This window comes from Hylobates moloch, unplaced genomic scaffold (assembly GCF_009828535.3).
Source record: "Hylobates moloch isolate HMO894 unplaced genomic scaffold, HMol_V3 SCAFFOLD_9, whole genome shotgun sequence".
Classification (NCBI taxonomy): Eukaryota; Metazoa; Chordata; class Mammalia; order Primates; family Hylobatidae; genus Hylobates; species Hylobates moloch.
In genome coordinates, this window is record NW_026652284.1 from 76467681 (window position 1) to 76481639 (window position 13959).

Below are 13959 nucleotides of genomic sequence, written 5' to 3' on the forward strand. Positions count from 1 at the left end.
AGATTTCTTTCAATGGGCGACCTTCTGGCATACATTTCCTGCTTCTGAGAACGCCCTTTAACTGATGTTCATCCCCTTTCCACCTTACCACGCCCCCAAAACCAGCCTAGCCTTATCTGTACTTCAAGTGCCTGGCCCACAGTAACTTCTCATGAATATATGCTGAATTAAATAATAAATCCACCTGGAAAAAAGTTCACAGAACAAGCCCTCTTTTTTTCCTTTTGTTGTCTGCAAGAGAAACACCACTCGGCCCTTTTTTTTTTTTTTTTTTTTTTGAGACAGAGTCTCACTCTGTTGCCCAGGCTGGAGTGCAGTGGCACAATCTCGGCTCACTGCACCCTCCACCTCCCAGGCTCAAGCAATTCTTGTGCCTCAGCCTCCTGAGTAGCTGGGATTACAGGTGCATGCCACCACACCCAGGTAATTTTTTTTGTGTGTGTATTTTTAGTAGAGACGGGATTTCACTATGTTGGCCAGGCTGGTCTCGAACTCCTGACCTCAGGTGATCTGCCTGCCTCAGCCTCCCTAAGTGTTGGGATTACAGGCATGAGCCACCACACGCGGCTGCACTCAGCACTTTTTTACGGTCTTCGAGGAGAGTGAAAAACTAGTATTTCTTATTTTTCCTGAGTTTATCATTGTTTGTCCTTCTGTGTCCTTTGACTTCTCTTTGCTAAGATAATGGTAATCATGTCTCCTTGATGTTTAAAAGTGGTCCAAAAGGTCACCATCTTCTAAATTAAAAACAAAAAGTTCCTTTCTCCTTCCATCCTGTGTCCCCTGCTTCACTACTTTTTGTAAAAAAAAAAAATTTTCCAGCCCAGTGTAGTGGCTCAACGCCTATAATCCCAGCACTTTGGGAGGCCAAGGCGGGTGTATCACTTGAGGTCAGGAGTTCAAGACCAGCTTGGCTAACATGGTGAAACCTCGTCTCTACTGAAAATACAAAAATTAGCCAGGTAGGGTGGCGCATGCCTGTAATCCCAGCTACTCAGGAGGCTGAGGCAGGAGAATTGCATGAACCCGGGAGGCGGAGGTTGTAGTGAGCCGAGATTGCGCCACTGCACTCCAGCTTGGGCAACAGAGCAATACTCCATCTCAAATCAATCAATCAATCAATCAATCAATTTTCTTTTCCTTAAGTTTGAAAGTTGCCTAGAGATCATTTTTTTCACCTTCTCAAATTTTCCTAGAAGAACTCTAACTAATAATAATTAAAAGGAGAAGCTGACTAACAGGGTCTGCCAGGGGGCCTCTGGCCTGAGGATACAAATGTTAGCTGTTGGACAGGCAATGTCTGATTTTTATTAAAATAATTATATTTCCCTAAGGTGAAGTCCTGTGAACTTAATTTTTTATAGGTATAACTGTTTCTGGTGAGTCAGGCAATGATCTTATTTTCTAATTTCTGACGTAGATTTTAAAATGCTAGCTCTTCTCATGATGAAGACATTTGGTTTCTATTTCTTTTGGAATTAACCTTGCTCTTAATATCTGATTGAAAATGATGTATTCTAGGCCAGGTGCGGTGGCTGACACCTGTAATCTCAGCACTTTGGGAGGCTGAGGTGGGTGGTTCACTTGAGGTCAGGAGTTTGAGACCAGACTCGCCAACATGGTGAAACCTTGTCTCTACTAAAAATACAAAAATCAGCTGGGCGTGGTGGCACATGCCTGTAATCCCAGCTACTAGGGTGGCTGAGGCAGGAGAATCACTTGAATCTGGGTTACGAAGCCTGCAGTGAGCTGAGATCGAAGCCTGCAGTGAGCTGAGATCGTGCTAATGCACTCCAGCCTAGGTGACAGAGTGAGACTCGTCTCAAAAAAACAAAAAAGAAAAAATGATGTGTTCTAGGTGGAAGGAACGATAAATAAAACACATAGTTTTTAAGTGTCTCTCATAAGAAAACCAAAACCCACCGTTTGTTGCTGCACCACTGCCCTAAGAAGTCTTCTCCAATTCTCCAACATAAGTAAGAGAGTAAGTAACCAAACCACAGATCCAAATTCTCCCAGGCAGCTTTTATCAAATCCCATATAAAGCACAGATAAGGAGTAGGAACTCCTGTGGAAAGCAGCCCTGAGGCTGAGCCCTTCTAATAACCTCAGAACCATAACAATGGTCAGAAAAGTCAGGAAGCCTGCCTTTACAAGACCACTGAGAAAGTAGTCAATAGTCTGTTGGGAAATAAGATCTGTGGGGAAGGCATTGAGATGACATGAACCTTCACAGTATGCTACAGGTGGGGCTCATGCCGGGCCGGTGATGCTGTGGAAGGCGGGGCTCCTCCTCAGTTGTGTCCCCACCCCTGGCACATACACCCTTAGGCTCTGCAAAGGTGACTTGACTGGAGTAGCCAGGTGCAAGTAACCTAGTGAGCATAAGTATCAGGATTTATAATCTAGAACACGCCAGCCTCATCCTCGATTTTTTTTTTTAAAGTAAAATGATACTTTTAGCAGTACTGTTGTCTGACAGTAAAGATTGCACTGTTAGTATATAATGCTACTGAAATGTACTTTTTAAAATACCACTTTAAAAAATTCAGTTTCTTCTCAGGAGGCAATGGGCAGTTATGACAAGGCTCACACTTGCAGGGCGGCAGATTTGATGGTTGAAATCAAACCTAGACTGGGTTTTGAAGTTAGTTACTGAAAGGGTCACCTTATGTTCCAGGGCCTTATCTCACCTTTTGTAGGCAAAAGTTACCAGTGGTTCCCACCTCCCTGGATTAGGGTGGTCCCTGGCTTTTATCTCTAGAGCTATCAGTTCCCTGCCCTTTCCCTGGTCTTGCTTTTCCTGAGCCTGCTTATCAGTTCCACATTACGGTAAAGCCTGCGCCATGCCTTTCCTTCTGTTGCATCAGCTCTAAACACTCCTAGCTTGTTTCTTTCCCCTCACTCTCCTGGTTCTGAAACCAGTCCGGGCTCAACCCTCAGACACCCTCTGTAACCCTCTCCTCTTCCTGAGCCAACCCAGTTCTGTGAAAGTTCATAGGAAAGTCCCCAGGTGCTCCTCACGACTCAGCCTGGTGACACAGGAGGCTCTGATGGAACTAAGGTGGACTCCATGAGCTGCATGACCCCGAGCAGGTTCCTCTGCCTCAGTACCCTTATCTGTAAAGTGGGAGTAATTATGACACCTTTGTCACTGAGTCCTTATGACACTGTATGGGGGTGTCTCATTCCACAGCCTGGTGCATAGTAAGTGCTCAGGAAGGTACTGCTGACTCTTGTCATTATGATCGCTCTTGAGAATAACATTATAGGATTTTTAAGTGCTGATTTTGTCACAAGCCAAATAATAGGTCATACAGTTTTAGAGTTGAACCTTATAAGAGGAAACTATACAGAAACCTGATGTCCCATTTTATGTCTAAAAGGTTAATGTTATAGATGAAGTAATATCGGTAAGCCAGGCAGCCACCAAAATACAGAAGTCACTTACGGTGACGAGTCAAGAGCTATCGCCTACCATGAGTAAAGAGGAGCATTTGGAAGTGAAAATAACTTAAAAGATGATAATTGTAGCCATGAGTTTCCCAATGACTTGACAAAAGGTGACGGTGTCACATTACCTGGCGGGGGATCCTGGTTTATAACCTTCACTGACTTTCTGAGAAAGAAGCAGCTGATTTTGAAAAGGAATATAGGTATTCCTCACTGTCTGAGCCCTCACTATTAGAACTCAGAAATCAAACAGATTTAGATGAATTTTCAATAAACCCCTAACCATCTGAGTTCTCACTACCTGCCATCCAAAACGCAGGAACCAAACGCAAACGCATTTGGATAAAGCAGAGTCTCTCATGAACCAAACTCACCATCCAAACTGCCACCTAGGAACTGATAGATTTGAATGGTGGGGGGTACTTGTAACTGATTTTCGTAATAAGAACTTGACTAATCAAAAGAAAGTAGTTAAAATATGTTTCAATGTGGTCTTTTTAAGAATATATAGATGATTTTAGAATGAATTCAGGAATAAAAATTACAGTGGAATGTTTGCCTCAGATAGAATTCAAGATTGCAAGCAACAGAAGCTGACTGTGCTCATTAAAGAGCCTGTTAAAGACTAGGAGTGGCTCACAGTGTCATAGGCTTGCTTGGAAACCAGCCATAGTCTGAGCTTCCAGAAACAGGCACCACCCCCAGAATTGTTCTAAGGAGGAAACCCCAGCGAGCGTGGGCTATGGTCTGCCCCAGTGTCACTTCTGCAATGGATTCTAAGGGAGTGCCACTTTGGATGGCCACCACCTGCCTACTGCCCCTACTGGCCAGGGCGAGTGAAACAGAGAGAGAGGAGAGCTGTGCCTACTCCCTTTACTGTCACTAGCTCCTGAGGCCAAGCCTGGCACAAGTGCTACTGCACACCAAGCCCCACCTGTAAAGAAGGCTGGGAAACAAGCTCTGGTGTCTCTCCTGGGGACATGGGATTCATAAAGTTGGAAATTCTGCAAGTGTAGGAAGGCTGTTCAAAGTGTTGGCAGCCCCGCACAGAACAGGTGCCCACCAGAATGGTGCTTTTCCATAGCTGTGAGGTGTAAGGTCAAGTCTCAGCTTGCTTTCTTCTCCCTCTTCTGCTTTTTTAATGAAAAAAGAGAAAGTATTGATGTATCACTTGTCATAAGGGAAAGTTTTGTCCTATGAGACTTTTGTTTCAGTTGTGTGGAATCTGCATGTGTCTGAACTGGATTGCCATGTCAGAGGTGTTTTGTCAGCACAGGTCATGATCAAAAGCCATATGGTGTTTCTTTTTCCTCTGTTATTTTTCAGTCTCTCTCTCTCACACACGCACACACGCATACACACGCACACACATGCGCACGCACGCACACACGCATACACACGCGCACACACACACGCAAACGCACACACATGATGATGACTGTGCTGTCCAGAACCTCTTTCCCTGGAGCTCCTGGGCAGCTGGGACATTTTACTTGTTAAGGTACAATATGTATCACACACACTTAAGCCTAGCCTGGTGACCCACTCACTATTACAACATCGTTTCCATGGGAAATTATGTTCTGACTTCTCAAGACAAAGCTTTAAAAAAATCTCTGTTGTGGAGAGTGGTGCCTGTGATGACTGTGGTGACAGTTGTTATAATGTGGAGAAAACATTTCAACCAAACTTTGACCTCAAAGTGTTTATGTAGAAAAAAAAACAAAAACTTTTAACAGTAGAGAGTTTTTTCTTTTTGTTATCTGTATGGAGATCAGTAGCACCTTAAGTTTTAGCCTTCTCTGAAACCAGTTCATTCTAACTTTATAATGTTATTTATCTGCAGGTCCATTCACTCGACCTCATCCAGCCTTATGGCGAATGGTTTTTGGTGAGTTTACATTAGCAATGTAAAAGAATATTCTATTTTTTTAATCTTTTTTTCTGTTTATCACTTTAAGACTTTTACTTGCCACTCTCAATAGTTAAAACTTTATTCTAGCTTTTTACTTTTTGATGTTCCTAATATACATGTTTTCTTAAAATTATTTGACACAAAATAAAGTGTTGATGATGACTTAAATTCTCTTACACGTGAACTGTTTCAACTCCACATGCCTCCTTATATTGTTGTCTCTTAATGTACACAGGATTTGACTTAAGCAAATATCTGTTGTTTTCCTTGAGCAAATATCTCTTGTTTTCCTTAAGCAAATATCTCGTTTCCTTTATGTGTTTTCATATTGCTTTTTACTAGTGCAAGCCCAAGTACCTACTATGAGCACATTTGTCTTGTGAGCATCTAGAAGGGAATGAAAACAAAGCAATTCAATTTCTTCAGTGTTATGAATGAGAAAGACTTCTGACAAAGAACCCTAATTTGAACTAAGGGTTACAAATAAGCATATACATATTTGATGTCTTATTTTTACTTTATTTTGTAGTCTAAATAGTGAAATCACCTAAATAGATTTAAAAATGCATCTGCAAAACTTTGGATATTGGCTTCATCTGGCCTAAATAAGTCACCAAATGAATTATTTTAGGTTTGGAAAATGTAATCTTATGTAAAAATGTTCAAGAACTCTAAGAAATTGCTATTTTGCTAAAGGCTGCCTATTTTCCTTTCAGCCTTCAGAGCTTCTAGGTAACTCTTAGTCTCTTTGAATTGATTGGTGAACTTTTCACTCAGCAGCCATCCACTGAGTGAGCTGTGTGACAGGTGCTGCTCTGGGCCCTGAGGCCACCGGGGAAGACCAGACAGACAGGAGCCTGCCCTCAAGAAGCTGCCCTTCCACTTGGAGACAGAGGACAGCTAGTAAACAAACTATTACAGAAATCAGTGATCAAAAAAATATCAGCTATCTGAAGTTATTAGGAAGCTAGTTAAGACCAGGGGAGGTGACAGGAGCTGGTGTCTGGTTTAGCTTGAGGAGTGATGGGAGGCCTGAGGGAGTGATGCCAAGTCTAAAACTGTCATACAAAGAAGGATTCAAGCCTGCAAAGATTCTGGGGGAGGGGAGCATCCCAGGCAAGGGGAAAAGCTGCTAAAATGACCCACAGCTAGAAACCACTTCCAGGCCAGTGTGGCCCAAGTATAGTGAGCCCTGGGAGAAGAGTAGGAGAGAAGTCAGAGAGTCATCGGGCACAGATGTAATCATGGGGACTGTGGGCCAGGGTAAAGAGCAGGGCATGAAGGGCAGGGGGAAATCACGGGAGGGTTTTTCCCAGAGTGACCTGATTCCATTTACATTTTCAAAAAGATACTCCTGGCTATAACATACATACCTCCCGTTGATTTAATAGTGCTGTTTGAAGTTTTAAGTTATTTTCAGCTATTTGGACACATCTGAATTCTTCCTATTTCAAATGATCTATGGTAGGTAATAAGCAGTTTTATTTCCTTCTTAAGAGCCTTTTGGGAGCATGGATCCCTTTGATAATCCGATGAGACCTCTAGATAGACCCATTCCCTATGCGTGCACCCATGGACATTCACCATGCACAGTTCTGCATATAGTGTCCAGGGCTTCACAGACCTTGAAGCCCAACCGAGAACTCCAGATTGAGAATCCCTGCACCACAGATTCTTTCTGTCCTAATGGAATTATTCAAGAGGATCATAATTATTAAAAAGTATAGTGGGGGGCATTTGTGGTGAAAATTCGTTAAAAAAAAATGGATGGTGCGTAAGTGCAAACTGAAGGCAATTCTCATATCAACTTGCCTAAAAAATGTGCATTCCCTGGGCCCTAGGATGCACAATTATGGGCTGGCCACATACCACCCAGGCCTCCCTTGAACTCCCTGAGGCCTGGGAGAGGGGTGCCCATTGGAAGGCCTGGCACTATAGCGCTTGCAGTGGATTTCATTCCAGCCACGGACGTGCCCTTCTCTGGAGTGGCTCATTGGAGATTAGTGCTGAGCCAAGTTTGGATGGATGCTGTGATCCAAGGTCATTTGTATCACGGTCTCTAAATGTCCCACATAAACGTTCTAATTCCAGCAGGTTCAAGAGAAAGAGAAACCACAAAACCCCTGGTGATCGTTTCTGAAATCTCTCTAAAATGTTTTGGACAGGCTTTTGCCTTCTAAAAGTGCATTGTTAACATTTCTTTTTTAAATGACACATAGTGATTATTAGGATAGCAATTATGAGATGATAGAACAATAAAATAATGCCTACATGGGGTAATGTGGAGTGTAAGTCTCAAATAAGTGGCCCTGGGCTACCTCTTGAACCTTACACCAGTAGTACTGTCCACACCCAGCCTTGCCCTCCTCCAGTCCACTTAGTTGGCTTTTTAAAATGTTACCTAGATCATCTTATTTCTCCACGTAACTTACAATCATATCTGAAATGTTGGCCGTGGCCTTTAAGCCCTGACGGTCACTTCAGGGCTGCCTTGCTCCATTCCCCTCTCTGCCAGTGCTCTAGCCACATACGGGGTCCTAGACATTTCTCTTTTCGGAAACCGACCTGCACGCTGTTCTCTACCTGAATGTTGCGTGCAATCTTCACACCCACCCCGCACATCCTTTGCCTCATGATCCTTCAAGTCTCAGTCTAAGTTAGCATCAGTTTCTCAGAGATGGTTTTCTTGACCCCTCTCAATCTGAATTAGGACTGTGTATCAGACTGCCTCATCAAGGGAAATCCCAGATTATAAGAGGAGTCTTGACAGGCTGTGCTGCAATCTCGGTGTCTGGTTTTGGCAATGCCATTCGAGTCTAATTTGTATCGTGTGTGTCTGACTATTGGATCTCTTCTGAACTTCAGCATGTTTTTGTTTCTCTCAGGACTCAGTGTGCTCTACTTCCTGTTCCTGGTATTCCTACTCTTCCTGAATTTCGAGCAGGTTAAATCTCTAATGTACTGGCTAGATCCAAATCTTCGATACGCCACAAGGGAAGCAGATGTCATGGTATGTACTTGTCAGTGGCCTCTTGGAGAAACTGGTAGACTCTTTCTTGGGTGTAAGGGGTAATAGACTTGACATTTTAAATTGTTCCTTCTCTGTATTTCCTGTGTAGTTACCTAAAAACCAGGTCTCTGGGAGGGTTGTTGAGTTGCATGGTTGTCCACAGGTGATAGAGTCCGGAGGAAGGAAATCCTCTCATTACGTAAAGGGGTCTGTGAGGAAGAACACACACATTATCGTCAGCCTTGGGTGTGAATTCTGCCTCTGTTACTTGGTAGTTGTGGGAATTTGGGCAAAGTACTTGTTAGATTATTCCATTTTTTTGTAAGTTGACATAGTAATACTTACTTGGGGGTTATTGTGAAGTGAACAAAGTAGAATTATCTGTGAGGCCTACTGCGAGGTCTGCCATGGTGCCCCCAACACCCCATGTTGTTGGGCCATACCCTGGGTCACGGTGGCTGCCCCTGCACCTGTCAGCATCACCCTCAGCACCTGCACTCTCTGACCCTGATTCCTTGATCCTGCTCCACTGCTTGCCACGGAGAGGCCAGTTGTAATGAATTAGTTTATTTCATTTGTTACTATTATTTTTGTTAAACCATACAAAAAAAATTTATTCTTGGCTAAAACGACTGTATTTTGGCTTTTACTGAAGAGACTAATTATATGGGAAAAACCAACTATTTTTCTCTTCACTGACGGTGAACACTTCTGTGACCAGATGTTCTCTAACTTTCCTGACACCTGGAGTTAGCATCAGATCCCACTAGTTAAGGGCCCAGTCCCATAAGACTGCCCACGTTTCAGATGCCACTCACAAGTCCAGGCTGTCACCTGTGCTTCTGACCAATCAGCTACAAATCAGGGGTTCCCACAATATCCTCCTTGTGCATGATCATTTGCTATGATGGCTCATAGAACTCAGGGAAATACTTAAGTTTGCTGGCTTATTGTAAAGGATATGATAAAGGATACAGGTGAACGGCCAGATGGAGAGGTACCTAGGGCGAGGTCCAGCAGAGTCCTGAGGGCAGAAGCTTCTGTCTCTGTGGTGTTGGGGTACACCACCCTCCCAGCATGTGGATGTGTTCACTAGCCTGGAAATTCTGAACCCCAGAGTTCAGAGATTTTTATGGAGACTATCACATAGGCATGATCTTTTTTTTTTGAGACAGAGTCTTACTCTGTTGCCTAGGCTGGAGTGCAGTGGCACAATCTTGGCTCACTGCAGCCTCCGTCTCCCAGGTTCAAGCGATTATCCTGCTTCAGCCTCCCGAATAGCTAGGATTACAGGCACCTGCCACTACACCCGGCTAACTTTTGTATTTTTAGTAGAGACGGTGGTCTCACCGTGTTGGCCAGGCTGGTCGCGAACTCCTGACCTCAAATGATCTGCCTGCCTCGGCCTCCCAGAGTGCTGGGATTACAGGCATGAGCCACCACACTTGGCCTTTTTTTTTTTTTTTGAGATAGCGCCTCACTCTGTCACCCAGGCTGGAGCACAGTGGCATGATCTCAGCTCACTGCAACCTTGGCCTCCGAGGTTCAAGTGATTGTCCTGCCTCAGCCTCCTGAGGAACTGGAATTATAGGCATGCACCACCACACTTGGCTAATTTTGTATTTTTAGTAGAGACAGGGTTTTAACATGTTGGCCAGGCTGATCTCAAACTCCTGACCTCGAGTGATCCACCCATCTCAGCCTTCCAAAGTGCTGGAATTACAGGTGTGAGCCACCACACCCGGCCCATGATCAATTTTTTTTTTTCCAAGACGGAGTCTTGCTCTGTTGCCCAGGCTGGAATGTAGTGGCACAATCTCGGCTCACCGTAACCTCCACGTCCCTGGTTCAAGCAATTCTCCTGCCTCAGCCTCCCAAATAGCTGGGACTACAGGCGCCTGCCACTATGCCTGGCTAATTTTTGTATTTTTAGTAGAGACGGGGTTTCACCATGTTGGCCAGGCTAGTCTCAAACTCCTGACCTCAGGTGATTTGCCCTCCTAAAGTGCTGGGATTACAGGTGTGAGCCACTGGGCCCAGCCCCCCCATGATCAATTTTTAACTCAATCTCCAGTCTTGCTCTCCTTCCCGGAGGATGGAAGGTGGGACTGAAAGTTCTAGGCTTCTAATCATGGTTTAGTCTTTCTGATGACCAGCCCCAACCCAGGAACTTACCAAGTCACCTCATTAGAACAAAAGATGCTCCTATCACCCAGGAAACTCCAAGGAATTAGGAGCTCTGTGTCAGTAACTGGGGTCAAAGAACAGATATTAGAACAAAAGATGCACCTGGCACCCCTATTGGTCAGGAAATTGCAAGGGTTTCAGGAGCTCTGGGCCAGGAACTGGGGACAAGGACCAAATTATGTATTTATTATGAATCACAATATCACAGTATTTTATACTATAATATGTTCTTTTCCAGTGTTTTTTAATCCCAACATTTGGTACAGGTTAATTCTTTTCTGAAAAGGAGAACAGGAATTTGGGCCATAGATGGGTTTGCTTTGGCAAACAAGAAGTAACACAAAGGGACTTCATAGAAGGTCCAAGAAATAATCATTCCCCCATAGTGACATTGGTCAAATCCTTCTTAGAGTGGTATTTAAAGATTGTTATCTGTAAATTTTTTAAGGGATATGCCTAAAGCAAAAATAAGAATGCCAGAAATTACTTATCAGTCTTGGGGGAGAAAGTCTGTTTTGGAATTTTTTTACTCTAAGGGAGAGAATGACGGAGGTTGACTTCTTAGCCTATGATGATGATGATAATGCAGATGACGGTTATGAGGATAATGGCAGTTATTTATTATGAATTGTCTATGTCAGACACTGTGCAGGGCACTTTATATTCTACATAAGCCTCGTGCATGCATGCTAGATGTTCATATCGCCATTTTACAGAGGAGATGGAAGTTTAAAATGCAGTATCTCACTGAAAACACAAGCCGATGGATCTCTCTGGTGTCAAAACCTGTACTTTTCATTTGGAGTGTGCTTTTAGTATATAGTTATAAAAATAAGTGCTTTGATGCTCACAGGAGCCTTAGGAAATAGAAATTGGGAGAAAGATACCCAAGTGTAATATTTTCCCAAACATCTTTCTTGCATTTTTGAGCAAAAGTGGTCACATTGCAAAGTAAACTGACTTGCAGGTGGATGTGCTTGTGTGTCTCTGTTGATCCAGTTCTCACAGCCAGTAGGAGGAGATTGAATCGAATAATAATGCTCCTGACACCTGGCTTTCTTACGAATTTGACATCACAGGGACATCCAGATGTCAAAGTTACAACCCCCAAGTAGCTGAACCTGGCTTTTAAACTCTAGTTTTCAAGTATTGGCTAAATCTTTCTTGCCAAAGTAAAGCACGAGGCTGTGTTCAGCCTGTAGAGTTCTAACTGGTGCTAAAACAGCCCATCTTCTCCATCTGTAATCCCATCCGTCTATACTTCTTTAAAGTTGTCTTTTGCAATTCTGAGGACATATTCATTAGTGGTTCCTTTATGCAAGACAGGTCTGTAATTCCTGGCTTCCCAGAGTCCCTACTCTCTCCACTCCTTCATGCTCTACCCATTCCTAATCTTGATAGACCATGGTCCATGCCTGGTATCATACATTGAGACTTAAACTTCATTTTCCCTTAGAATTAATATTATAAATTAATATTATAAAATGTTATATGATATAAATATTATAAATATTCATAAATATATAAATATTCACAAAATATTATATATTATAAATATACACGTTTATAAAATATTATAAATCCCTTAGAATTAATATTATAATATTATAAATATTATAAATTGGATCACTGAAATCCCATTAGAGCCAGTTTTTTGTGTAATTGAAAAGTTGCTGCATTTTAAAATATTGATTCTATTCAAAAATATGCCTTTAAGCTTCAGACAAGTTTGTAGACTGGGTTGTCTTGAAGCAGCAGTCTTTGGCTAATTAATGCTGACCCAGCTTTTCTTCTGCATAAGACACCATCCCATGCTAGTGGGAGTGGGGGAGAAGGTGGGCATGCTCCCTGTCCTCTTGGAGCTTAGAGTCTACCAGAAGGCAAATTAAACAAATAATTGTTGGCTATTGAATCCTAAGACAATTTCAACAGCTTTTTAGAATTTTATTGTGAAAAATTTTAAACCTATGCAAGAGTAGAGAGAATCTATAACCTCATGTACCCATCACCCAGTGTCAGTATTATTGACACAGGCCCAAACTTGTTTCACCTTTTCATCCCACATCCTGGATTATTTTGAAACAGTTCTCAGAAATTAAACCTAAAATAGATGGGCTTTTCTTTTCTTTTTTTTTTTTTTAGCATAACCACTGAACAGTGAACAGTACACAGTGAGTGTTCACATTTCTGCAGTCGCTTCGTAAATGTTCTGTACAGTTGATTTATTCCAAATAGGATCCAGACAAGGTTTACACATTGCATTTGATGTCTTTTAAATCTCTTTTCATCTGTAATTCCCCTCATCATGTCCTGAAAGTTTATTTGTCAAAGAAACCACATTGCTTATTCTATAGGGTTTTTCACATCTGGATTTTGCAGCTGCATTTGCAGTATCATCATTTAACGTGTTCTTTTTGTCCCCCTATATCTTCTATAAAGTAGAACTCAGGTGTAGGGGCTGGATGAGATTCTAGATTCCAGATCAGTTTTTATAGTGGGACTGCTTCATAGCTGGTGCTGCGTATCACACTAGGAGGCACACAGTGTCTGGTGGTCTCGCTTTTTATAATGTTAAGATTGGTCATGGCTTTGCGAGGTCAACATCAATTTTAAGATGCACCATCAATTATAGGTATGACTTTTTGGAGGAGAAAAAAAGAAACCTTGGGCTGGGCATGGTGGCTCATGCCTGTAATCACAGCACTTTGGGAGGCCATGGTGGGCGGATCACGAGGTCAGGAGTTTGAGACCAGCCTGGTGTTTGAGAACATGTTTGAGACCAACATGGTGAAACCCTGTCTCTACTAAAAATACAAAAATTAGCTGGGCATGGTGGCACGCACCTGTAATCCCAGCTACTCGGGAGGCTGAGAAAGGAGAATCATTTGAACCCAGGAGGCGGAGGTTGCAGTGAGCCGAGATGGTACCACTGTGCTCCAGCCTAGGCAACAGGGTGAGACGCTGTCTCAAAAAAAAAAAAAAAAAAGAAAGAAACCTTATATTTAAAGTGCTATGCATTGTAATAGCATATTGAAATAGTCACCCTAATTCTCAAAACAATACAGTGTGAAAAAGGCATGTCATAGATTCAAGGAAGCACGACCATTACAAAGGGCACAGTCTGTGTAGAGGCCCTGATTGGGGGTGTGGGGAGCTGGGACCAGTCTTGTGCGGAAGGAGTGTAGGGATCACGAGGCAGAGGGCCCTGCCTGAGGCTAGGAGGCTGCCAGGGCTGAGCCAGCTGGGACGAGGAGTTTGGGTGTTATTCTAAGTGTATGAAAAGGCTATGGAAGGTTTATAAACAGAGGAGCTACATGACCTGTGTTGATGTTTTAGGAGGTCAATCAATAATACTCCATTTCTAGTTGAGTTTGGAAACAGAAACAAGAGTTCA

At 42.9% G+C, this 13959-nt stretch overlaps 1 protein-coding gene across 1 annotated transcript in view; it reads left to right on the forward strand.

Annotated features, from left to right (window-relative positions):
- PTDSS1 (phosphatidylserine synthase 1) overlaps nucleotides 1–13959 on the forward strand; it is a 75593-nt gene that overhangs the window by 16856 nt on the left and 44778 nt on the right. Inside the window, exons 3-4 of the mRNA XM_032760095.2 lie at nucleotides 5300–5344; nucleotides 8254–8378. Of these exons, the coding sequence (XP_032615986.1) occupies nucleotides 5300–5344; nucleotides 8254–8378 (170 nt within the window). The remainder of the gene's footprint in view (nucleotides 1–5299; nucleotides 5345–8253; nucleotides 8379–13959) is intronic.